Raw genomic sequence first — 23849 nt, forward strand, 5'->3', positions numbered from 1 at the left:
CGACTCATTTCAGACCGCAAGAGTAGTAGGAGTTGGCTTCTGCGCCATTACTTCGCTGGCCGGGTCCTACGTGCACACGCAAACACGAGCAAAGAGGTCTGCGCGATCGAGCCACGTACACGCAGGTTGCACGCGAGGCCGGCCAACGAAAGAAAAAGAGGGAGAAACCTTCGGTAGAATGTGTGCTATGTCTTGGGAGCATATTCCCTCGCGGACCAACTGATTACGTAAAATAAGAATCTTACGGTCGCTACTAATGCGAACAGAATGTACCTAGGGAATTTACTCGCTTTACGAACGGATAATTGCACTCGTTACACCACGCTAAGAACGGTCACCGATCGATGGAATATTTTCTTGATACGCGAGTTTCGTTACGAACTAGACGTATCTAGTTTCGCTATTCGATTTTAGAGAATGAAATTTTCGATTCGGAGAATCTGTCGAAAAGTTCAATGGCCGGAGATGCAAAACGAAAAGCATCGTCCTAGGTTGGGAAGATCGGCAGGCAGTCGCGCGGTCTCGGGGCGAATCCGGCGGGTCCCGAGACGTGCGAGAACGTCTGTTTCTCGTGGGATATCTCCCGGCCATTTCCGTTTAATTGATCGTCCTGAAACGTTGGCACGTATATGTGCTCCGTGGATCGAAGACGATACTGGGACGGCGGTTTCAATGGTCACTGGACGAGCCAATTAGCTCCGTCCCAATGCTCAGGTACACTCTTCTCCCTCGCTCTTCTTCCCCCTGACACCCTCGTGGCGTCCTTTTTCTCGTTCGAACGAACGCGTCTCTCTTTTTCTTACCAGAGCACGGATTCCCGGTCTATATGCGACCTGGAAGGCTTCCGGGCTGAAGCGGGACATTACGGGCCCCTCTTCTACCTCAGACGGAACACAGAAAACCGAGGTCCTATCTTATCCGGGAAGAAGTTTATAGCCCGGTCGACTCTAATTGGGCGAGAAATCATCGGGCACTCCTTTCCTCTGTCCGCTCGCTCAAAAAGACGCTCACTAATTCACGATTTCTCGCGTATTATTGCCGGGCCATGCCACCCTTCTTTCCCCTTTCTACCCTCTCTCTCTCTCTCTCTCTCTCTTTTTCTCTTTCTCACTCCATCTTTCCGTCTTGCAACAGTTTCACAGTTTCGATGCTATTCGTTTCCGTGGCTCGTGTCGGCTTCTCGCCGTGGCAACAATGTTTCGCGAGGAACGAGTCGCTTTGACGATTTTCTGCGAGCGACGCGTTATCGAGGGCCGAAGGTGTTCGTTATCGAACCAGACTCTTCGAGCCTGAGAAGAATCCGAAGAACGATAGATAGATACGAACACCTCGTCGTGTCGGTCGGTTCGATTAACTTGTCCTTAAACCGCGAATGTTGGGGCCGCGTTAGCAAGGAGAAGCTCGAGATACACGGACTGTATCAGGGATATTTCTCTTCTTTCATGAAAGGAGGGTGTAACGCGCGAGGGGAAGGGTTTGGGTGGCGCGCGTAGCGTGGAAGGCGAAAACGACAAAGAGGAAAGAAAGCGCGCGCGATTTACCGGGCACGAAAAGGTGCGCTACGCTCTCCGCGGCAGGCAATATCTCATTGAGCAAAGGAGGAGGTGACTTTAACGTTGGCCCCTCGTTCTTCCCATGAGCAATCGCGGCTGAGACGGGCTCCGACGTGGCCGCTGCGAGTAAGATCGTTAATCTTACCGCACCGATCGGTCTCAGATAGTAATTGTTACGTTCTCGTTTCTCCTGGCTGACTGCCTGAATGTATCCGGCGATCCTTCCTTCTGTTCTGTTCTGTTCTGCTCGTGCCCTCCTCTCCTCTCCTCTCTTCTCCTCTCTTTACCGCTCTTTACCTCTCTTCACCAGACGCTCTTACCTCCTTCTTTCCTCGACTTCTCCCTTATCCACCCTGTTTCCCGCATGTGTTCGACTGCTCGTTTGTCCCTTGTTCTTTCTTTTACGCCGAGAGTGTCGAACGACCCTCACCCACCACCGGTGTTAATGCCTTTGGCAACTTTGTTCGCATTACAATAACGTCGATCCCTTATTCTATCTTAAGCTTCGGCCCTATCGCTCCTGCCTTTTGTACATCGTTCGCCTCTGACTTTCCTTTTCTCTTTTTCGCCCTATTGTACGATACACCGATTTCACCGTCCGGGATATGAGCGTTCCACGGGGTAATTTCAATGGCCTCCACCTCGCTACGAAATTCTTTCGACCCGAAGCAGATAAGGATAGTAGGGAGTAGTAATCGTAACAAGGCGAAAGATAGCAGCAGAAGATGTCACGAACACGCAAAAATGTTACTAAGGACATACGGGATGATTCAGGAATATTTGGCAAGTTTGTTTCAATTATCCGGCCGACCGTGTCCCTTTTTTTCGTCGCGACGCGACGGGTATGTTCGACGTTTCGCCTCTCTTTCGTTCTTCGGATCGTTCGCTCTACCGTGCGCGCACATCCCCGACCACGGGCGTGGTTATAAATTTGGTAGTCGCGTTAACAGCTGACGGGGGCCACGATATCCGAAATGTTGGCGGATCCGGTGTTTTCGTGCTCTCCGCCAACAACCGATTCCACCCGTAGCCGAAAAGTGTCGCCCGAGAAACCAGTTTCACACGCAGATTCCTTATTTGCGAACCCGACGAAACCGTAGATTCGAGTTAATCGTCGATGAGCCTTTCTCCTGGCCCCCGCCCATCCCCTTCTTTCTCTCCTTTCTGTCCCTTATACGTGTCTCATACTTGCTTCCCTCTAAGGGGCTGCTAATATTCACCAAAATCACCCAAAATTGATTTTTTATCACCCAATGGATTCTAAGAAGGTGTGACCAGAATAGGAATAAAGGTGGATTTGAAAACGTGGACAAGGTTGCGATGTTTCGAATTGTTTCGTAGTCAAAGACTTGTGTAGATATTTACAAACGAATTCATTTAAATAAAAGTCGTTTTTAACAGAGTTCGTTACAGGGTTACCATCGATTCATCTATTTTTTCTACATAGTGCCTAGGTAATGCATTATCTGCGTTATAATGATTTCGCTAGGACTAGTTCCGGATAAGTTTCGGCGTTTGTTTCCTCGGCGTTTGGATCTTTCCTGACTTCGTATCTGGATCTTTCCTGTTCTCGTATCTGCATCTTTCCTGTCCTCGTATCTGGATCTTTCCTGTCCTCGTATCTGGATAGGGGAAGCGTCCACTGCACCGCGGTGTAAATTATAGCGCAGCGCTGCAATTATAGCGCAGCCGGCCGACAGCCCGATACATATCGGGTAAGCAATTAATTACCTATCTAAATCCTCGGTACTTCTAGCTGACAATAACGCCACGACGGCACTGCCGGTAATTGGAATTTAACGTTACACAACCATCCTCGTAGCTTATTATCGTAATCTTAATTGTAATAAATGGATCGTAATCGTAGTAAGTAGTTGGATAGGTACTAGGGACGTATCACTCGACATGAACGATGAAGAGTCGAGGACATGTCGAAGCGAGACACACGAATTGAAGTTTAACGAAACGATCTCGTCAGTCTTCTGTTCTTGTGTAATGAAATTCTATGAGATTAAGCAATAGTTACAGTCACTGTTCGAATTCGACGCGAATTCTACTACGATCACGATCGATCGATATAAACGGATCTCGAGATTTCTTGTTCACGCACATATTAGATCGATACACTTGAACGTTCTCTCTCGCAGCAACGTTTTTTTCATATATCACTGATTCACAATCGATCGTGGACACTAGGCATGTGCTAAATCACGATATTCGGTGGCAAAAGATTTCACGCGAAACTCATTGTTACTTTAAACGTTTCTAATACGAGCACAATTTCTTCGATCGTTCCACCTAGTTTCGAGTTGGAACGATTTCAACGATCGTGTTTCGTCAATTCCAAGGGTTGCTGTTCCGTCCAATGATCCCGCCATGCAACGGTCGGCGAAGAAGCAACGTCTTGGTCCGAATCTTGCACGTCGATCTCCTCGTCTTCCTCTTCAACCTCGATCCGCTCAAATTCCTTGTTGTTCGCAGAATCGGATTCAATCACCGATCTAACGTTAGTCTCGTGCCTCTGCTGTTCGTAGGTCGGACTCGAGGACTTGATTATACTCGGCGAATCGTCACCGACGAGTTGACTGATCATCCTAAAGGCGCTCGGCTTTCTTTCCGGCTGTTTGGTGATGGAATCGACCCTGTCGATTCTCTCGTTCCGTTCCGCGGCCTCTCTGGATGACGAGGAGTTGGTCACGACGGCCCGGAACGCGCTACTTTCTCCTCCCATTCCGGCGATTGAGCAGCTTGACGCACGGCTTACTTCCATACCGGATGCGGAATGCGGTTGCGGCGGCGGCTGCTGCTGCGGCAGCGGCGGTGGCGGCGGAGGCGGTGGTGGTGGTGGTGGTGGCGAACGTTTTAAGAGGTTCATTCGCTGATGACGACGCCACTTTGCCCGTCTGTTGGAAAACCAAACCTAAGAGTCACGAGTTAGGTCGTTAGATGGCTTGTGATCAAATTTCTAAGCTTCGAAGAAACCAGGAGGCTATGCACGCGACAGTCGCAGGGCCTATTCCACGGGCGACACCGACGCAATTCTCTGTGTATCGCGTTACTTCGCTTCTCTATGGATCTGAAAGCTCTCGACGAAGAGTAGAAAGAGAAATAAGGACTACGATCGAAACGAAAGACGAGAGAGGCAAGAAAACTACGATCAAGAACAAGCCCTGCGAGACGAACGCACTAGCCCCCCGACAAAGATATCTTTGAGATGGAATTGATCCTCACCTGTACACGAGCTTCCGAGAGAGAGGTCTTAGAGGCTAGCCGTTCGCGCGTAGACACGCAAGGATAGTGAGATCGCTCGAATTCTTTCTCGAGCTCCTCGAGCTGTTCCGGGCTGAAGGTGGTACGATTTCGTCGGAATTTCGGTTGCTCCGACCCATCCAGGCTTCCTTCATCTCCGTCACCGTCTGCACAGAAAAACGACCATCTTCCTCTACTACCATCCCCTGTCTCGCGTTATCTTCCTCCACTCGACAACACGTTTCACGATTCTATTTCCTTTCTCTCTTTCTGATTTTCATCCCAATCGTTCTTCACACGGTTAATGGAAGATTAAACAATCATCACCTTGCAAGTAGCCTCGTGCGATGGCGTCCGCGTGAAGAGAGTGATCCGCCGTTCCAGCAGCCGACGCGGAGGCGGCTGCGGCTGCCGCTGCCGCCGCTCCTGGGCTCAAGGACGGCGGAAGAAGCAGAGCGGAAGCTGCGCCCGTGATTCCAGTAGCTAATGGCGGCAGCATCCAAGGATGACCCGCTGCCCCCGGCGCTGGCCAGCCAGCGGGTAAATGGTGGCTGGTCGTTGGGTGCTGATGGGCGCTGTTGAAATACGGATGTGGACCCGCGGCGTATAAACCATAGCCTGCCGCTCTCGCGAATTCCGCGGCAGCTCGTTCTGCCGCGCGATTTCGTAGAATTCGGTTGATACTACTGACGGATGGAGCTGTCGCGTTGCTGCAAACGCCTGGAAAGAAACGAGCATGCTTCTTCTGGAACTATCTACTTTGCGATTCTTGTGATTCTTTACGAGAGAGTAGAGAACTTTGGTGGTTGTTTAACGTTGTCCAGAAGAAAAAGTAAGATAAATCGTCTAGTCTTATTCGGATTTCTTTCGTTTCCTGTTCGCAATTCTTTGTGAGATTTTGAAGAATTTTGGTAGATGACGGACGATGACGATCTGAGCTGGTTTGAAAGATAAAATAAAAGTTGTATCATGTATTCTTATAGGATTCGTCTCGCTCCTTGTTTGCGATTCTTTGGAAGATAGTGGAAAGATTTAGTAGATGGAAAACGATGGTAGTTGATGGTAGTTTGAAATTGTTCTGAAGGTAAAGTAAGTTAAATTGCGCTCTCTTGTCGAATTTGTCTCGTATCTTGTGAGAATTTTCCTAGATCGTCGTTGATTGCGCTTGTTCGAAAGCGTAAAGTACACCTTCCTATAATATACATAACATATACGGCATTGACGCGTAATGAAACACGTGTGTCGTGCGTTATTGATAAGCGAGTGACCTTTTTGACAATAATAATAGGTGTCCACGCTAATAATAATAGATCGTCTCACGTACTCGAGACTATAAAACAAACAATCGATTTATGACCTACTAGTTTTATATTATACGATTATTGTAAAGTACAATAAACAGTTTTAACTTTGATGTTAGGCTAGAATCGTAACATGCTAGAGGCGTGTTCGAATTTCTTCTACGATGAACTTCAATTGTAGGTTTACAAATAGATTTCGTAGCAGGTAATGTGAATTATAGTTTCCATCCTCGACACCTTCCTCCCAAGATTCCGTTCTTTTGAAATCAATAATGAACACCTTGCATCCGGTTCTTTCTGCGTTTCGAAATGCTCTTGATTTTCATGTAAATTGCTCGTGGATGACGCACGATACGCCTCAAAGGAGAAAGTTCCCAACGCATTAAGAACGAGAGACGCAAATTCAGTTAATTGATAGTCGAAGAAGGAATGAGACATTCGTGCGCGATGAAGAGAATACAAGGTGAGACTACGTCGAAGCTCGTTTTCAAAAGAATAAAGTATGCCGATGAAGAAGGACGTGGAAAAGTTTCTTGATTCTAGTCGCAATTGCACGTGCGCTCGTACTACGACACACGTACTACTATTATTGCGAGCGATTTGCAACTGTGCACGAAACGTGCGGCTCACGCATTGTTAAATAAGAAGTTAACTAACTACATATCTAGTTGTTGGCAATTACATATGAACAGAATTCGTCGTTCACTTTATCGTATTGTATATTAGCAACTCGGAAGTTAAACCGATCAACTCTGTTTTTTGAAAAATTCTTAATTTCACTACAAGGTATTTTCCGACGAAATCGAAAATCTTTATTTATCGTCGATGTTCGACAGATCACTTTGACAATAAAATATGTTACACGTCACGTAATGGTGTAAGGAGTAAATCGAATAGTGCTGTACGAGTGAATTTAGCTCTGTTGTCGAGATATTAGTGGAACTATCGAACTGATGTCTTCGGAAATGTATATTTTTATGAACACTACTATAAGAAACGAAATTCAGATAAAAATTTGCTTCGTCTAATCCTAAATGTTCTAACGAACACTTTATGTACTTTAGATATTTTGCGTGTTTAAATTTCATATAGATGCATAAATTTCTACAATCTACTGATGTATCTAGTTAATTACTTAATTAATTAATTTGCTCTCTACAACTATCTAACCTATCTCCGTTAGATCTTTTTATAAAATTGTATGAAATCAAAAGTAGTGAAATGGAAGGCTGGATACGAGATAATATATACATATATATACACGCGAACCTGGTACGTTCGCATTAGAAATGGTCTGTTCAATATTTTGATCAACAGAAGTTCACTTAGTTGTATGTATAGAGACACGGCATGATTATTTTAAGCATGTAGATATCATTAGACTAAATCAATAAATAAAATGTCAGAAAATTCCAAATCTATAATTAAGCAAAAATCAAATAGCTGGAAGGCGTTTGACTATTTGTCGTTTATATCAATATACCTCTCATATTTCTAAAATAAAGAATTAATGAACGGTGTATATGACATATTTTATCTGGAATAACATGCTGAATGCGTTGGTGAAGTTCGTCGATTTCATTGCGGAATACGATGGCTATATGTATACGATCAGTGCTTAGTTTCTTGGAATGCAAATGATTACCGTCATAATCATATATTCTGGTACTAAAATTAAGAATTCTTCATACAGAGTCGATTAGTTTGATTTCTGTGTAACAAACATGAATCAAACTGGTCCATTAGCAAGAATGTAGAGCGACAGCAACAGCATTCGGTTATACTCGTTTACTTTATTATATCCGTTTACCGAGCAATCTGTCCATAAATTCGTTTTCAATAACTCAAACAAGCATTTTTGAAGCATTCCTATGCGTTTTTTACACTTTAATTTTACCAAAGTGAACGAGCATTAGCATTAGCTCGGTTAGGCTAAACGTACTTTAACAGATGCTATTCTTTCATTCATCGTATTGTTATCCACGTGAAGTAGCATCGACAAAATGCGCTTACCTTCGGAGATGAGCCTCTCTCGAATTTCCCATGCGAAGATCGTCGGATTTTCCCTCTTGTATTGTTCGATTTTAGCGACGACGGCTGGCGTCGCAACTTTTGGCTTGCTGCCACCGATTAAACCCGGCGGGCGCAACGTACCTGGAACACGTTAGAACGAACTTCAAGGACGCGTTGTCTTCGCTAATACTCGTGCTTCGCGATAAAATTGGTCGTAAACGGCGATGCCGGTTTATATGCCCGTGCCGGTCGTATCGGCGAGTGTCCAGCATTGAGCCCGCATAATTTCGGAAAATCACGCAAACACCGGACATTCTCCACGTAATAACGCTCGAGTGCAAACTGTCAGCCGACCTTTATAAGTGTTCCCCAAGCACACGAGCTTCTACATTGTATGAATTTCTATTTAAACATACGTAGTACGCTACGAGTAGATTGGTTACAAAAGTACATATATGGAGAAAGGAAAAGAATTATTGCTCGTAGTTTGTTCGATGCATTGGATGGAATACGTTGTAGCAGTTGACAAGATGGAGGCTTAGAAGGTTGGAGCGCATCCCGTGTATAAGTCCTGGCTCGCACGGGCTCTCGACATCGGATACCAATCGTATCGTCTGGGCGGATCCACACGAGGTAGTCATTAGGAGCTTAGCGCGTGAAACGATACTGGTATGCGATAGCCTGCGATAATATATAATCAGAGATATCTAATATGAGCCGAGACGTGTTCAACCTGCTGCCATGCCGCTCCTCTGCGTTTCTTTCCGCTCTCTTCTCCGCTCTGATCGATCGTCATGAAAGAGCAATGCTTCCAACTCGCTCGTATTAGGCATAATTAATGAAAACTGAAAGTTCGAATCGTTGCGATCGCATTCGTTTTCCGATGTGTTTGATGCTTCAAATTGAGCAGCTGAAGTGGCAAGTTTTGTAGCAAATAAGTACAATTTTTTTATGGGAGAGGATGAAAGCTGTACGAGCGAGATATGGTAAGAAAAATTACAAGCGAGAGGAAATTTTATTCGAGGTTTTACAATCATCACAACATAGAGATTAAAATTGCTAGTAAATTGCGATTAGTAAATTTCAACTTCTCTTCGCTGTTTTATTCCAGTTGAAGGATTTTCGCAGTTTAACGCGATATTGCGTGTTAAATATTTTCGCCGAAACAATAATTTGTTTATCATGTTGAACGTTCCGCTAAATGTATTTCACAATTTAGGGACCTTGCTCTTTCCAGTCTCTCAGTTTTTGTCGAATTATCGATTGTAATTATAAGATCGTGTATCATCGAGAATCGTAAGCAGAGTTCGCATGATTGTCTCGTTGACAGATTCGTAGTGATTATCATCGATTTAACTGGTTCATTTTCCTAGCGTATCACAACTCCTCAGGAAAAGTTGGACGTCCGAAGTGGACGAACCCAGCTCTATAATGCTGGCAGAGAAAGCGCAGTCACACTCGAGTAATTATAGAACGTTTCGCGTTATCATTAGCGACAATGGCTACGGTACAGCTGACAAGTTGTACGCCGAAGGCAGACAGGTGTTACGCGAATACATAACTACAAAGATGGAGTGTCGTACGATGCTCGTTAAACTCGACCGTCGATAAAATCCGCGAACTCTATTGAACGACCTGATGCACTGGAAAAATTGTCTATCAATGGAGATACGCTTGTAGCTATAAAGTTGAACAGCGTAATTGAAGTTTTTATTATGCAGCTGTTTCGAAGAATATAGATGGACGAATGTTTGTTGTACAAACGATGGAGGTTCTATGGGTATTCGAAGTTGAGAAGCTGGAATGATAAACGACGAGAGTTCTAAAAGAAATGGAAAAAAGCTTTTAAAGTTATTGCAGAACGTAACAGTATTATGATCGTCAGAGTTCGGTAGATTGTGATTAAAAAAGAAGAAAGTATAGTGTACAAAGGAAGAAATTTCTAGAACCGTAAAGGTAGTAAACGCTAAAAATTCGTAACAGTCGAATAATAAACGACGTAACCGTCAAAATTAACAGAACCGTGTTTTTCTTTCTATCGAAACTCTTCGCTTCTGACATGACTTATCGTTTCAACTCCTCCACTCTTTATTTAGCGCTCGGTCCTAAAACTTCTACTTCTTGATAAAACTAGAAGATTCGCATGTACAAGGAACTCGCGTCTTACGTGTACTCGCGCGCTATTACAGGAAAAACCGCTTCGAAACCGCTTCTTATCGCAGAAATAATTGTTGAAAAAAGTACACGAGCCGGAGAACAGGCTGCTTACACGCAGAATACGCGATGTTAGACGTATCGGAAGGCTTGTCTCGCGTCTCGTACCGCTGCCGGACTTGTCGAAACGCACGATGTTGGCAAGGATAATGGAAAACGGAGGCGCAGTCAGAGTTGAGCAATTATCGGTAGTTACGTCTTATTATTAATAACAATAATGACGGCTAAAGTCTGTAGGATATCGCGTGCGCTCCCACGGATGAACTGCGTGCCTGGTATAAACGATGTACCCACCTAATAGGCATCCATGCCTCGAGCAAATTCTTTGCCCCGATCCAATGTCTCTCTCTTCCATCTGGTTACTCGCTTTTCCTCCTCTCTTTCCGTTTCATTTTGTTCCGTGTGCACGGCCGCTGGTCCGCGCGCTCGCGCGTGTATATGAAATTTTCGAGAGCGGGGTTCGGTTAATGAAAGAAACCGCACGAAGCCGCGGTTCCATCGTACCTAGTGGTTACTCGTTCCTTCATGGATCGAATCAACGGACAGCGGACGCAAGCGGATCACCATCCGTATGCTTATTCGTCTCGAGCTTTGCGATGGCTACCAGCATCCATCCACGATGAGATCGAGCCGGCCATTATGGATTTACGAATGGAAAATAGGCGTAATCGCGGAACAGAATGCAGGGATAGGTTTCTCTTGCGAGGCACGCGGTCGTTATCCCAACGAACGTCTATGCAGCCGATCGCTATGGAGCGTTTCAGCCATCTCCTCGACGTTCCTTTCGCGCATTCCGGGACCATTTCTCCATCGGCGACGATCGATCTTGGTACGCGTGGATAAGAAGACCGATAGGATGTTGCGGCTGAATTAATCGTCCGGGATGTATCGGAGAAATTAGACGATATCGGCCGTCTAGCTAAGAACGTTTTTCTCGTTGCTCTCGAGAAATTTATCGTGCTCTCGAAACGCTGCTGCACAAAGATATCAACGCACGTGATAAGCTCTATAATACGAATACATGTTCTCGGATGGTGGATATGTATCTCGGCGAAATCGTTGATTCTTGATTCCATACGAAGCCGTGGATGCGAGGTTCGCAAGATGGATGAACTCGCGTCCGCGGTTGTCAGACGGGAGTTAACGAAACCGTAACGTTCACCAGGTACAACGGTGAACATCGTTGGAACGCCCAGTCGATGGTCTCGAACGTTCGCAACACGCGTTTCGTGTCCGCACGCAGAATACACCGCGGTTGCTCTCGATCGAAGAAAAAGATTGCGAAACTGGAAGAGGAATCGGCGGTTCTTGCGCAGCCAGACGACTACGGCGCAGCCAGGGGATTAATTGTTTGCCGCTGTTAAGTAATTGCGGGTCGATTATGGTACATTATATTCACCTCGAGAGGCCTAAGGAGTCCGTATCCAGTGGAGATGAAGACATTACCGGCGAGCCGAGAGAGCAGGCCGAACGGTATTTTTACGAGCCGCTCGTAAAGTTAACGAGGACCAAGGTAGCAGTCAGTCGAGAAAGAGAGAAACCAGCGTTCCACCGATGCTCGGTGGCTCACCTCCATTTTTTTATTGCTCCCCTCGGCAATGTTCAGCGTTCCTCTTCCTTTTCTCCGAACGTAGAAGTCGATGGTCGTCGCCACTGTTGCTCGACTTTGAATCACGATTTTCGACCATCGATTCACACCTGTTTATCGGATTCGACCTCCCTTCGATCGTTAGAATACCTATCGTTTATCCATCGGTTGTTCGATGATTCAATTTCGTCAATGATATAACGAGTTCTTCTTTTCAAAGTTCGATGTACCCGATTGAGTTAACGAATCAAAGTTTTCTAATGGTTATTTGTATTAGATCGTTTGATAAGTTGATGGTGTTTTCACGTAACTCGCAGCACTTCAACACAATATGCGTGTATCGTATCGTTCAATGACTTTCGTTCATCTATTCTTAATCAATGACTAATGCTTTTAATTGACAACCATCACTCACCGAGTGTATGCTCGAACTTTATTAGTCTTCAATCCCAGTCTTGAAATCCCAGGCTTTAAATCTAAGAAGCCATCTTTGGACAGTTCTTTCGTGAAAATGCTTTCTCCATAAGCAATAAAAAGCTTCGTCTGCTATTTCTACTGTATTCTTGTCATTCATCTGATATAAGAAATATGTCAAATGTGCAAATATATCTTAACTTTTTCGTCTTAAATCTGTCACAAAATTAACAGATATTTGTTAAAAGCATTTCCATACTTAAAGAGACATTAAAATTGTCCAAGATCCACAAAAATTAACAGAGCTTATCAAACAATGCATAAATTCTTGGTACAGTAAAAAGAACGTCGTTCGATATCTCCTAAATTCCTCGAGTAGATTCCTCGAATCGGGGACGTGGAAGATCGGCACGGGTAAAGATCAGAGCAATTATTGACAAATTATTCGAGAACGGTCGAGCACTGGTCATGCGAATGTTTTACGGGAAAAAGAAACAGCTGTTACGAGTTAATCTTGGCCGGCTAACGAGCTCGAAAGACCGCCGCTTCTTCGTAACGCTCGTTATGCCTTATTTGCCCATACTGATACGCGATGCTCCTTCTTATTTCCCCGACAGTGGTTGGAAAATGCTCGGGATGCCGATCAATTTAGTTTACGCCGTTTTATCGCCTCGGACGCGAACGAGCGGTCATCAACGTCAATCTGCTCGAATTTGCTGCGCAAACAGTACGGAACATCCTCGTAAAAAACTAGCCGTGAACGAGTAGCTCGCGGGACTGTCGTCAGCTTGTCGTGATTAACGACGCTGGCGAATTAATATTTTGAATCTGGCAAACGCTTAAGAGATCTCTTTACTTCAGCGTGTCTAAGCTTCGGACTCGTTTATCTCCAGTATCTTTCTAACGAATGATCTGATAAAATCAAACCACTTACGGTGTATGGAAGCGATAAAGCGAGATTGTCAAACTGGTCAATGTTTGAAGTGTACGACTTTCGATGATTAATTACTATTAATTTGAAACGTATAAATGAACTTATAATAAACGTATTTATAATAAACGAATAATTAATTTGTATCGGTGACCATAAGGACCTAGGATCGGGGATCATAAGGACCTTGTTCAGGATCATATAATATACGCAATTTGAAATCGGTTCTTCGTTCGTTCCCGAGAATAGTTACAATGAAAAGTTACATTTTGGGAAATTTGGAGATGTAAAAATGCAGAGAATATATATACAATACGAAAATATAGAGAATATCTAATATTCGTTAGAATAATTTGTACATAAGCGAGATATCCTGTTTAGCTTCCACGTTTCAGCTGCGTTTATAAAAACACGAATTTGTACAAGTATCCGCAATCTACCTATAACTAGTGTCTAACTTATGTTCAACGTATAAGTTATCGTTGAGCTGTTAACGATGACAGAAAATGTTTTCAAAAAAGCAACGCAGGTACCAGCATGCGCATGGAATGCGAATAGCTATAGCTAAATCAATTGGTGACTTTAGTTAATGTTTTATTTTACGACCTTACAAGGTATATCGCTTCTACCTACTATACCATTCGTATGCTCGCGTTGATCAAAGTACTTTCAAACTCGTGCTACCAATTTCTCGGACGCCGGAAGCGGCAATTATCCCCAACTTCGCGGAACGTGTTAATCTTTTTCATCGATGGACGTTTACAAACATTTGCAGAGATTAGAGAAATTTCCAGCGATTCGATCTCTTCCGTGTTACAGGGCATTAGCCACGATTACATCGGTATCTCAAGATTCGTCGGATAGGCTAACGAACAGTCGCGGATGCAATTACCAGGGAATAATGGTGCCACGTCTATGGGAATAATAGCGGAAGATTGCCGCGAGTTTCACCGGTCGTTCCGCGGATCTCGATGGCTGCTTCGCCGCTCGCGATCTCCGCTGATTTTTCTGTCGCCTTGAGCGGAGAGCACGCGCGGCTAGGTAATTTTGAGCGAGTTACTGGTGCAGTTTCGCTCGACTGAGCGAACACTATGCCGAACAGGGATTTTCAGCGCGTGTCGCCTCCTGACTCGGCATTTTCTTGGATTTCATCGCGAGGAGCCGCGTCACGGATCGGTAAACGCGTGCACGTTACCGCTCGCCGGCATTTATCTCGCGATGATACTTGGCTGAGAGGAATGCCGTTGTTTGGATCAGTTCGCGATCTATGGAATTCTGTTACGCGAAAGCAAACTGTTCTATTATGCTCCATCGTCTGACCAGAAGGCTTCTCAGAACGGAAAAGAACAAGTTGTAGATACCTTGCATAAAGGTAATTTCTCGTTGAAGGGATACGCTTATGTATAGTCGCTTCTTCTTTTCTTTTTTTAGCTATTTCTTATACATTTAGCTTTCCTCGTGCGTCAAATGGCGAATTATTAAATTATACTGAACTTATAAACAGACGCTCTCGGTCGATAGGAATCCTAACCTGCAAGCTACGCGAAGTGTCGACGACAGACTCTCGTGTCTTTCTCACGCATGAGATAATTTATACGAAATTTGACTAGTTTATTAATACGTATGTAGTTTAGGTACCAAAATGGAAAACTTACCCAGAAGTTTGGTGACGACCGCCCCTTGTTGATTCAGCGACAGCACATGATTGGCAAGATCGTTGTAGTGCCTCAAAGCTCCTAATCCGTGCGATAGTTCGAGCAATCGTTGACGGCTGGTTCCACCACCGTTGCCGCTGGCGAATGGTCCCGCGGTACAGTTTTGTAGGCTCACGCCTGGAAACGTAGCAACGTAACCGATTACCAATCTCGCTGGTATAACACGCCTTCGTCTTCGCCGCTTAACAAGATTGACTCGCGACAATAACGCGAATACGATACAGAGACCAATAGCGAAGACAAAAAATCGTCAGCTACTTGAGAAACCGTATTTCATACTATGTTCACGAACATTTCGTCGTCTGGTTGTCGTACTGCACGTAAACCCGTTCGTGAGACACAATAGTAGATATCGTGCAGAGCGGATATAAAACTTTTGCAACTATCTTGCGACAACTATTTGCAAGCAGTATATCTATTCACAAACCGTACGCTTGTGAGTACGCGCTTTCGGTGAACGTTCGACGTGCTTCGTTCTATAATTCATGGACGAACATTCAACGAGTTTCTCGCTATCGAGAACAGATCGAAAAATAGTAGATCGATTCCATGCATCGCTCGAATGTTTATGGTCGATCTGCTACTTTACTCGCGAAGGATCGGCAAAAACCGATGATAAATACGATTTCATTAACAGTAAAGGTGTAACGAGCGCGTGGAACGGCGATCGCGAGGACGTGCCAGCGTAATCGAGCGAATTAATTTAAATTACTCGACGCGGAACGCGATCTCATCGCTGCGATCTTCTTCTCGTCTCTCGGGGGCCCTCTCGCCGGCACCACGGACAAGGGAAAGAAAGAGATGGCCGAGTGAGAAGCATCTGCCGTTTGAAATCACGTCGATTAATCACCGAAGGTGCGAATACCCTCGTAATTCCACGAAGGACACGGCCGGACCGGTGGTTCGCGACTTCCTCGGTGATTTTATAGGCGGCTAATCTCGGCGACGCGACGCGACGTTCCGTTTCGTGCCACTCTCGCGCGCTCACCGGAGAAACAGGCGACGATTTACGATCGAACCGGCCACGGTATTGAGAGCGATCCATTTTTCGCCGGGCGAACCTTACTTTAAACTTCCAACACTGATCGTATCTTTCCGAAGAAGAGAGAGGGAGGGGTAGGGTTGACGACGAGGGGATGAGGTTGAGTACTTATAGGATAGGGTAGGAAAGAGAGAAAAAGAGAGAGGGAGAGAGAGAGGGAGGAGACACAGAAAGATGAAAGAAGGAAGAACAGGGGGCGGTTGAGAGGAGGAAACGAGGAGAGAAGAGCGAAGAGGAGAGAAGGCGATCGGAAAGGGTGTCGGCCGACAGCTCGCGTTTACGAAACGATTGGTTTTTTGCGACGATGGCCGGCTGGCTTTTCATAACGGCTTCGTGAATCGGTAATTGCGAGAAATAATCACGCGAGCGGCTCGTACGAGTTTGTGCAGCCGTCTGTGCTCGTCTCTGCGTACATATCCTTTTCCCCTTCGAATTAATTCCGAAGAGGAATCACGGCCAGAAGAATAATTGTAATTAGCGCCGAGTTCGCGCGGACAGGCACCGTGATTTTACTGGCGGATAATCTTAACGACGTTTCGTACGATCCGGTGACCACGATAATTTACGATCGAACGACGATATTAAAGAACCGTTTTCCGCGCCTACCGGGGCTCAGGAAGATGCGAGAAGGGCTCATGATGGTGCGCGCGCGAAGACAAGCCGGACGCGAAGACGATCGTCAAACGAGAAATTAAATTCCGCAGGTAGATAGAAAACGACCCGGTTCCTCAGCTCATTTGTAACGCCTTGTTTCGACTGGTTACGAGCGGACGGAACGCGCGTATGCGTTTACACAGCACCCGTTTAATTAATTAGTCTTTTAAGCGTCGACCGAATTGCCAATCGACGATCCAGATGAATTTTACGCGAATTCTCGTGGTTTCTTATCCCGTTTTACGCTCGTTTCGCGGCTCGACATCTTGCGTCGCTCCGATATTCAACAAAGCAACTAGCGCCGTTATAACACCGGTTTCTTTGTATTTATCGTCATGTCGGTCGATTAACGAATTAAATTGTAACTTCTTCGCGCTCGGCGATGATACATGGGTGATTCCAGAAAGGTTATTCATCCGGTTTATATATCCGAGATATAAAAATACACGCGGAATATATTATTGAGCAACTCGAAGTCGATCGAGCGTACCAAGTTTAAAGTATTCGGAGATGTTTCGATGGCGTTGAATTGAACATAAGAAAGCCGGTCGGAAGTCGAATCGGGGAATAACGAGACGAGTTCGTTTCGGAAGATATGTACGCGGTCAGGGAATGTACACGTGTCGCGAGTAATTTGGTCCTGGCAACAGAGAAGGAGACGCGAGGACGAGGCAGTTTGCGGACGATGAGATGCATCCGTTGGGATCGTTTGGCAAGCGCGAGCGGTGCGAAACCTACGCGTTCTGCCCGTTCTGGAAATCGCACGGACGCGCATTCTGCGCTCGTTTCGTGTCAAAGCTATCGAAGATGCCGTGAAAACGAAAGTAGCCGATGCACAGAAAGAAATGCGTCGTGTCGTTGCATCGACGCGAGGCTAGAACCGGTTCTGAACGAGTTCTGCCATCGAGTCCTCTATATTCTTTCGTATATACGAAATTGCCCCGTGGAAAAGACCGATCGTTCGCGCGAGGCAATAGATAATCGTTATAAAAATCAAGGAGCGCGATTCCTTCTGGTAAGTGCCTGGAGGAGGAAACGAGATCGATGAATGAAAATCGTCCGATCCTTGAACGAATCGACCGACTCGACCGTCTCGTGCAGATCATTGCGACGATAAACGCAGCGGATATCTTGGTTCACGCGTAATCGACGCGACGCGTCGATATCTCCCTTCGAAGTAGTTGGATCGATCTTCGGAACGAATCACGCGTGAAACGATTTCGTTTCGACGACACGAAGGCAACGAGCTGGCGCGGCGCAGCTCGGCGTTCACGAAAATCCACGAAAGCAGAAAGCGGGCAACGGACGAACCTGACCGGTACCTGTCTCGAAACTCGCAGGGTGTGGCTATAAATTCAGCCGGATAGGAACGAGATACTTAGGTTATCCACGAGTAACGGAAAATAAATCGTGCGCTGCCTGTTCCCGGACGACGAACGGACACGAAATCCAATTAGCTGCGCATACTTCGATTAAATATTGTCCTCGTTTAATTAGTCTAAACGTTTCGCGGCGGTGTCGCGCAATATTTACGCGCTCGTATATCCACGCGTCCCCCCTGTTAACAGGGACTGACGCATCGGCCTTCTAGCTTAGCTGCTAGAAGATTCTAATTAGCGTCCGACGCTCGACGACCACGAACCGACAACGACCACGGACATCGTTCGTTACGCTACAATAAAGGACAGATAGGAGCGAGAGTGACCGGCGAGGAGACACTTAACCCACGATCGGTGGAAACAAAGTGGCCGACACCCGAACAGATGAAGATACCTGCCAACTACCGGGGCCCCGCGACGCGAGATATACCTGCTAACGTCTCGAAATACCTGCTGGGTGTGGCAGTTAAATGTAGCGGATAGTCCCGGCGAATATCCGGAGCGGCCACGGTATCGGTCAGGGCACAGAAGTCGAGAGCGTACCGATCACCACGGACGGATATTGAAGGTTCAACGAGAGCACAGCAGCTCTTCGCTAAAAGACGTACTGTTGGCAACATATTGAAACCGGTTCTGAACGAGTATGGCTGGTAGCTGACCGTCGTTCCGTCTGGCAAGTGTAAACCACGGAAAGGATTTCTGAATATACCAGTAGTTGGCTGCAACTCGGACACCTATTCGATGGTCATTCGTTGCTCGTTGATCGCACACCACCTTATCATCGGATTCTAGGGCTCCGTGGAAAGGTCGACGGTCCGTTTAAATTCTTCTGCGATGCTTCTCGTTTCGTGCTTTGCTTCTCGTTTCGTGCTTTGCATCCTCGACGAACCGGGAACACGATTTCGCGGTTGGCGAATCGCCGCGACAACGATTCCGTAGGCGTTCGCGAACGCGTTATGATTGGTGTCGAACGTTCCGACCTGTTCTTTGCCTTTGATCGGTCAATTAACATTCGCCGGGTAAGAATAAGCTCGTCGTACGTCCGCGACAACTCGTCGTAAACATCCTCGTTCGGTGTGTATCATATAGAACGCATTGCGCTCTAACTTATTCCACGAAAATGCTATTTCTGATACCTCGTCGCTCCGATCGACCGTCGTTCTCCGCATTTCGCGCTATGGTAATAGAAAATACGCCTATCTCGGATAATTTGTGTCAACTCTCGACGATTTTCGATTCGATCATTTAGCTGTCGCGCCGATAAACGTCGTATGACATTTCCTGTGCGATGTTTATTCGCGAGAAAATATCTCTGTACAGATCCACGATTCTGTTTCCTTTCGACAAAGTCGATGTAAACCGATAGATATCTGATTGACGTGTAACGAGTAATCGTGTAAAGCGGAACCTGGATCACGAAAATTGGTGGTAATTTTGGGTGCGCGATTTTTCGAGCGTTTAAACGCTCGTTTAAAATACCGAGAGGGGCTCGAGCGGCCTCGGAGGAAGATACGATCGTGGACAGGGGAAAGATCGTATCATCCCTTAAGAATCGTTGGCCTACCTACCATAGAGCCCGGATTTCGACACCTGGAGCACCATGAAACGACGTTTTTACGCTCGTTTAACGCGATTTAGATCGCCACCTTTTTTCCCTTTGCGATGTAGAAGAGCAAAGGACACGCGCGACGCGTCCATGGGAAAATGATATTTCTCCGTTGTGGAACAATTGCGCGAAGAAACTTCGTTTCGACTTAAATAATAAATTTCGGCTTAAATGAATAGAGTCGAAGCACGACGATCATCGATAGAAGAGAAGAAAAAAGCAATCGATAACGTGCAATCGGTTCCTCCGGTTTTTGCGAATTCGTGTCAAAGGCGGCGAGGATACAGTTTACAAAATACCATAAGAAGATGCTAGTGGAAGAGGAGAGCAAAAAATATGGACACTGCTAGCGTTGTTCGATTGTAACGCGGTACGTCGCAAGGAGAAACGGTTGTCCAATTAAATTCAATCATCGCGGTTTTGTCCGGCTGAAAACTATCCGCGCGAACCCAGCGGTGTCTCGGTTTGTTTGCGTTCCATGGAAATTTTCAGAGCGAGACGAACCGAAGCGTAACGCGAACGTTTCATCGATTATCCCGGTGTGTCTCGATTATATCGCGAGACGCGGTGTATTCAAGTGTTCGAGTCGCGCAATTTAACGAAGAGACGCTCGATCGAGCTACGTGATGCACGATTAATTGCTCGTTATCACTCTGACAAAATTAATTACTTTGTTCCCGCGTTCGAGTTTTATCTCGAGCCAGCCCCGATCCTATTAGAATCGCACGATTTCATTAAACGCGCATTGTTTTCGCAATTGTGACGACATCGAGTCACACGCAAATATCTTCGACTTTGTTAGTATTGACGAAACGATATTCAAATGGTGAATATCGTGCGTCAACTGTGTAACGTGCTTGCCAACGGTATATAGTAACGTGGTTCGAAGGATTTCATGCAAAAAGAAAAAGAGCGAACCGTATTGGAGAAGGCAAAAAACAAAGGGGATGGATGTGGAGGCAAACTGACCGTCGATCAAAGACACTGGAGGCACGGTCATCTGTTGATGGTGATGCGCAGCTGGATGCTGATGATGGTGCGGTGGATGGACCTGAAACAGATGCGACCTCGTCTGCGAGAAGGTCGGCGAGGGTGGTTCCCAAGGACGCGTGACGCCGGTGCTGACGGGTGCATCGTCGTCGTGACAGCAAAATTTGTCGGTCGCCGCTGCGGGGCCGCTGGCGCAGTTCACCACCGCGTGACCTTCGTTGTTATTGTTGTTGTTGTTATTATTGTTGTTTGCAACGTCCCCGTTGTTGTTGTTATTGTTATTATTGCCGCCAGCGTTGTTGCTGTTGGTTATACGTGTAGTAGTCGCGCCTGTCGCAGGACTACCACTACCACTAGCACTGCCACTGACACTACCACTGCCAATGCCGTCGACCTGCACCATTTCGCTGTCGATCGCAGCCGCCGACTTGGCAGTACCAGGAGGGGTCGCGACGCCGCCACCGATCATCATCACCAGACGATCACCTCCACCCCCTCCACACCGGGCACCAGCTCCTCCTCCTCTTCCTCCCCTTCTGCCTCCACTTCTGTAGCTACACCGTCCCTATGGTAGAGTCGTTTCTCTTCCTGCCTTCGTATCCGACGGATGCTCGCCGTTTCCTGCACCCGACGTTTCCTGATCTCTCTTCTCGCACCCCTGTCTTCCCGTGTCTTCTTCTCTCGGGGAAAGAGGTTGGCCGATATACTCGAGATGTCGCAGGTCGACGTCCGTAAAGATCGTAGCGATTTTACGCTGAATTTGGACGAGTTTCGAATCACCAGTTCCAGTGTCTTACCGAGGCACGAGTGTCATCACGACGTTCTCGAGTCAGAGCAGATAGCACACCGACAACGGATCCTACGTATAGGTGGATGAAAAGCGAACCGCGGAACGAAGGACAACAGTCTTCCGGCACGTACGGCCCCGGACGTTCAACGACGGCAACGAGGTCGGTCCTCGTGCACGCTTAGCCACTCACGGTGTCACAAGATGCGGCGGTCGGCGTGTGTATCGCGCTGGCGCAGAAGCGCGCGAGCGCAATCGACGCCAGGGTCCGGCGTGGTTTCCTGCGTTCGATTAACGAAGCTGAATGACATCCTGTCTGACGGTCCGTCGGCGAACGCGATTCATCGCAACGCGAGCTTTCACGTCGGCTGTCGCGTCTACGTGGACGAGCGTAGTCGATGCGAGGAGGTAACGGCGAGAAGTGCTCGCGAGCGCAGGCGCTTCGTCGAAGCTCGTGACTACCTATAGACGTGTGCCCTTCTCTACCTTCCCACCCTCCGCCTCTCTTCGCTCGCTCTTTCTCTCCCCTTTCTCTCTCGCTCTACCGCTGTCTTTCGCTCCGATTCTCGCTCTTCTTTCTCTCGGGTTCCACGCTTCTCTGTTTCTCCTTCTGTCCGACCCGTGCTCCCTTCTCCAATAACGACCGACGAGCTACGCGCTACCACGGGATAACCTGCTCGCGCTCCGCCGGATTCGAGCAGATTGCCTTCCGTTCGGGCTGTCGAAGCGCGCCAACGACTAGCTTCACCCCCACCCTCTAGAGCCTCGCGGGAACAGCGGCGTCTACTCGCATCCAGCTGACATCCAGATTTCAGGTAACGACAGTCTTTCTACTTGTCCTTCGATTTCGACCTCGTTCGCTCTATCGCTTCGGTCTTCCGCCTCTGTCCTTAAAACGAGCCTCTATGTAAGTACATACATTCGTTAGACTTTTCTCTTCATTGGTAGCATCTTCCGGGTGCGATCGATGTCTGTCTGAGATATAGTAGTCGGTTCCGGTTGCTTCTCTCTGGTAACGCCATGGATCGAGGCTCGAACACCTCTCGGACCATTCACTTGACAGTAATTTCGGACACGCGATTCCTCTTGATTTCGGTCGTCTTGCACGATGACCGGTCCACCTCTTTTTCGTAACCTTCGACTCGAGCGCGAGAAGGAAAGCTACGTACCAAGAAGCCAGTGTGGGAGAACGTAGAAAAAAAAAGGAGAACGATGTAACACGAGTACACGGGGTAACCTGCTCGCGGTCCGCCGGATTCGAGCAGATTGCCTTCCGTTCGGTGGCTCGAAGCGCGCCCAGACTAGCCTTACCCCCACCCTCCACACTGTTGAGTCGAGGTGAGATCAAGATTTAAGGCGCCGCGGCGCAGCGGCGGTGGCCGCGGTAGCAGCGGCGGCGGCGGCGGCGGTAATTCTGACGAAGACGAACAGGAGGACGAGGACGAAGACGAAGGAACGACGACGCGGTGGACGTCGACGGGAAGGAAGAGGACGAGAAATACGAGTTCACGGAGCAACGAGGAGAGGCGAGCGCGAAGACGAGGCAACAGCAGCAGCAGCACCAGCACACGGGGCTTGCACGATTACGATCGCGCGCACACAGACCCCGGATCGTCGAACGACGAGGAGGAAGAGAGGAGGTGACGAGAAACAGGGAGAGGTGGACAGTGTGCGGCTTAGTCGAAGCGCTGGTAAGCCGAAGGGGGAAGCCGGGAGAGAAGCGCGAGGATGCATGGAACAAGTCGTCGTCGGCTAAAGGTAGCCAAGTGCGCACTCCATGCCGCGCATCTGAGCTTACCCGACGCCCACCGACCATTACCGGCTCGATCGACCAATTGGGCGAACCGGTGGACGCCCACCGATCTGTTCGACCTAGCGTTCGTCGTCGCCCACGCCGAGAAAGCGCCCTTTCGCCTTCCGCTTTTCGCCTTCCACCTTCCACAGGCTCTCCCCTTTGTCCTTTTCGCAGACGGGATCGATTAATTCCCGAATCGGATGTCGATGTCGGATGCCGACTACGCTCCGGAATCGCTGATTCCAACGATTACCTTGCCTCGATACTTGCAATCGTCATCGTGCTCTTACATGCACTATGTTTTTCCAACACCTGGCTTCGGTGTGATATAGGACAATAGGTATTTTTTAGGGAGGATCACCGTTGGTCCTATTGTTTTGCGTGTCTACGAACGACGGGCGATATCGTACATAGAATTTTTTTTAATCCCGCGATGTTTCTCTAGACGTATAGCGGCACATGAGTAGAGGACAATTCAAATCAATTTGTTGTTTTGTCTCGGAGTATCAAGATCGTTAGGACACATGTAACGTAAGAATAAATAAACCCGGGGTAAAACAATGTCGCAGCTACGCGCAACCGTCGAACAAAGACGAATTTGCATTTTCCGACTTCCCC

General features: G+C 47.2%; 1 protein-coding gene across 2 annotated transcripts; it reads right to left on the reverse strand.

The window, feature by feature from the left end:
* Positions 1-2925: 2925 nt before the first annotated feature.
* Eyg (eyegone) lies at positions 2926-23558 on the reverse strand. Of its 2 annotated transcripts, none has more exons than XM_033331971.2 (6): positions 20629-23556; positions 14919-15095; positions 8117-8257; positions 5130-5522; positions 4785-4969; positions 2926-4473 (listed from the first exon to the last, which is right to left on the reverse strand). In XM_033331971.2, exons 1-6 carry the CDS (start codon positions 21119-21121, stop codon positions 3874-3876), a joined length of 1989 nt encoding a protein of 662 aa, XP_033187862.2. In that variant the 5' UTR covers positions 21122-23556; the 3' UTR covers positions 2926-3873. The 2 variants fall into 2 exon arrangements, with proteins under 2 accessions (XP_033187862.2, XP_033187863.2); XM_033331972.2 differs by having other exon boundaries at positions 4134-4456; positions 20629-23558.
* Positions 23559-23849: the final 291 nt, after the last annotated feature.

Source organism: Bombus vancouverensis, chromosome 6 (genome assembly GCF_051014615.1).
Source record: "Bombus vancouverensis nearcticus chromosome 6, iyBomVanc1_principal, whole genome shotgun sequence".
Lineage (NCBI taxonomy): Eukaryota > Metazoa > Arthropoda > Insecta > Hymenoptera > Apidae > Bombus > Bombus vancouverensis.

Excerpts from the sequence above, each read along its gene's own strand:
- Eyg (XM_033331971.2), bottom strand. The coding sequence starts at position 21,121 with ATGATGATCGGTGGCGGCGTCGCGACCCCTCCTGGTACTGCCAAGTCG. Across the intron at positions 5,523-8,116 it reads AGAGAGGCTCATCTCCGAAG|GCGTTTGCAGCAACGCGACA; the intron begins GTAAGCGCATTT and ends GTTTCTTTCCAG. Across the intron at positions 4,474-4,784 it reads TCTCGGAAGCTCGTGTACAG|GTTTGGTTTTCCAACAGACG; the intron begins GTGAGGATCAAT and ends CGTGACTCTTAG.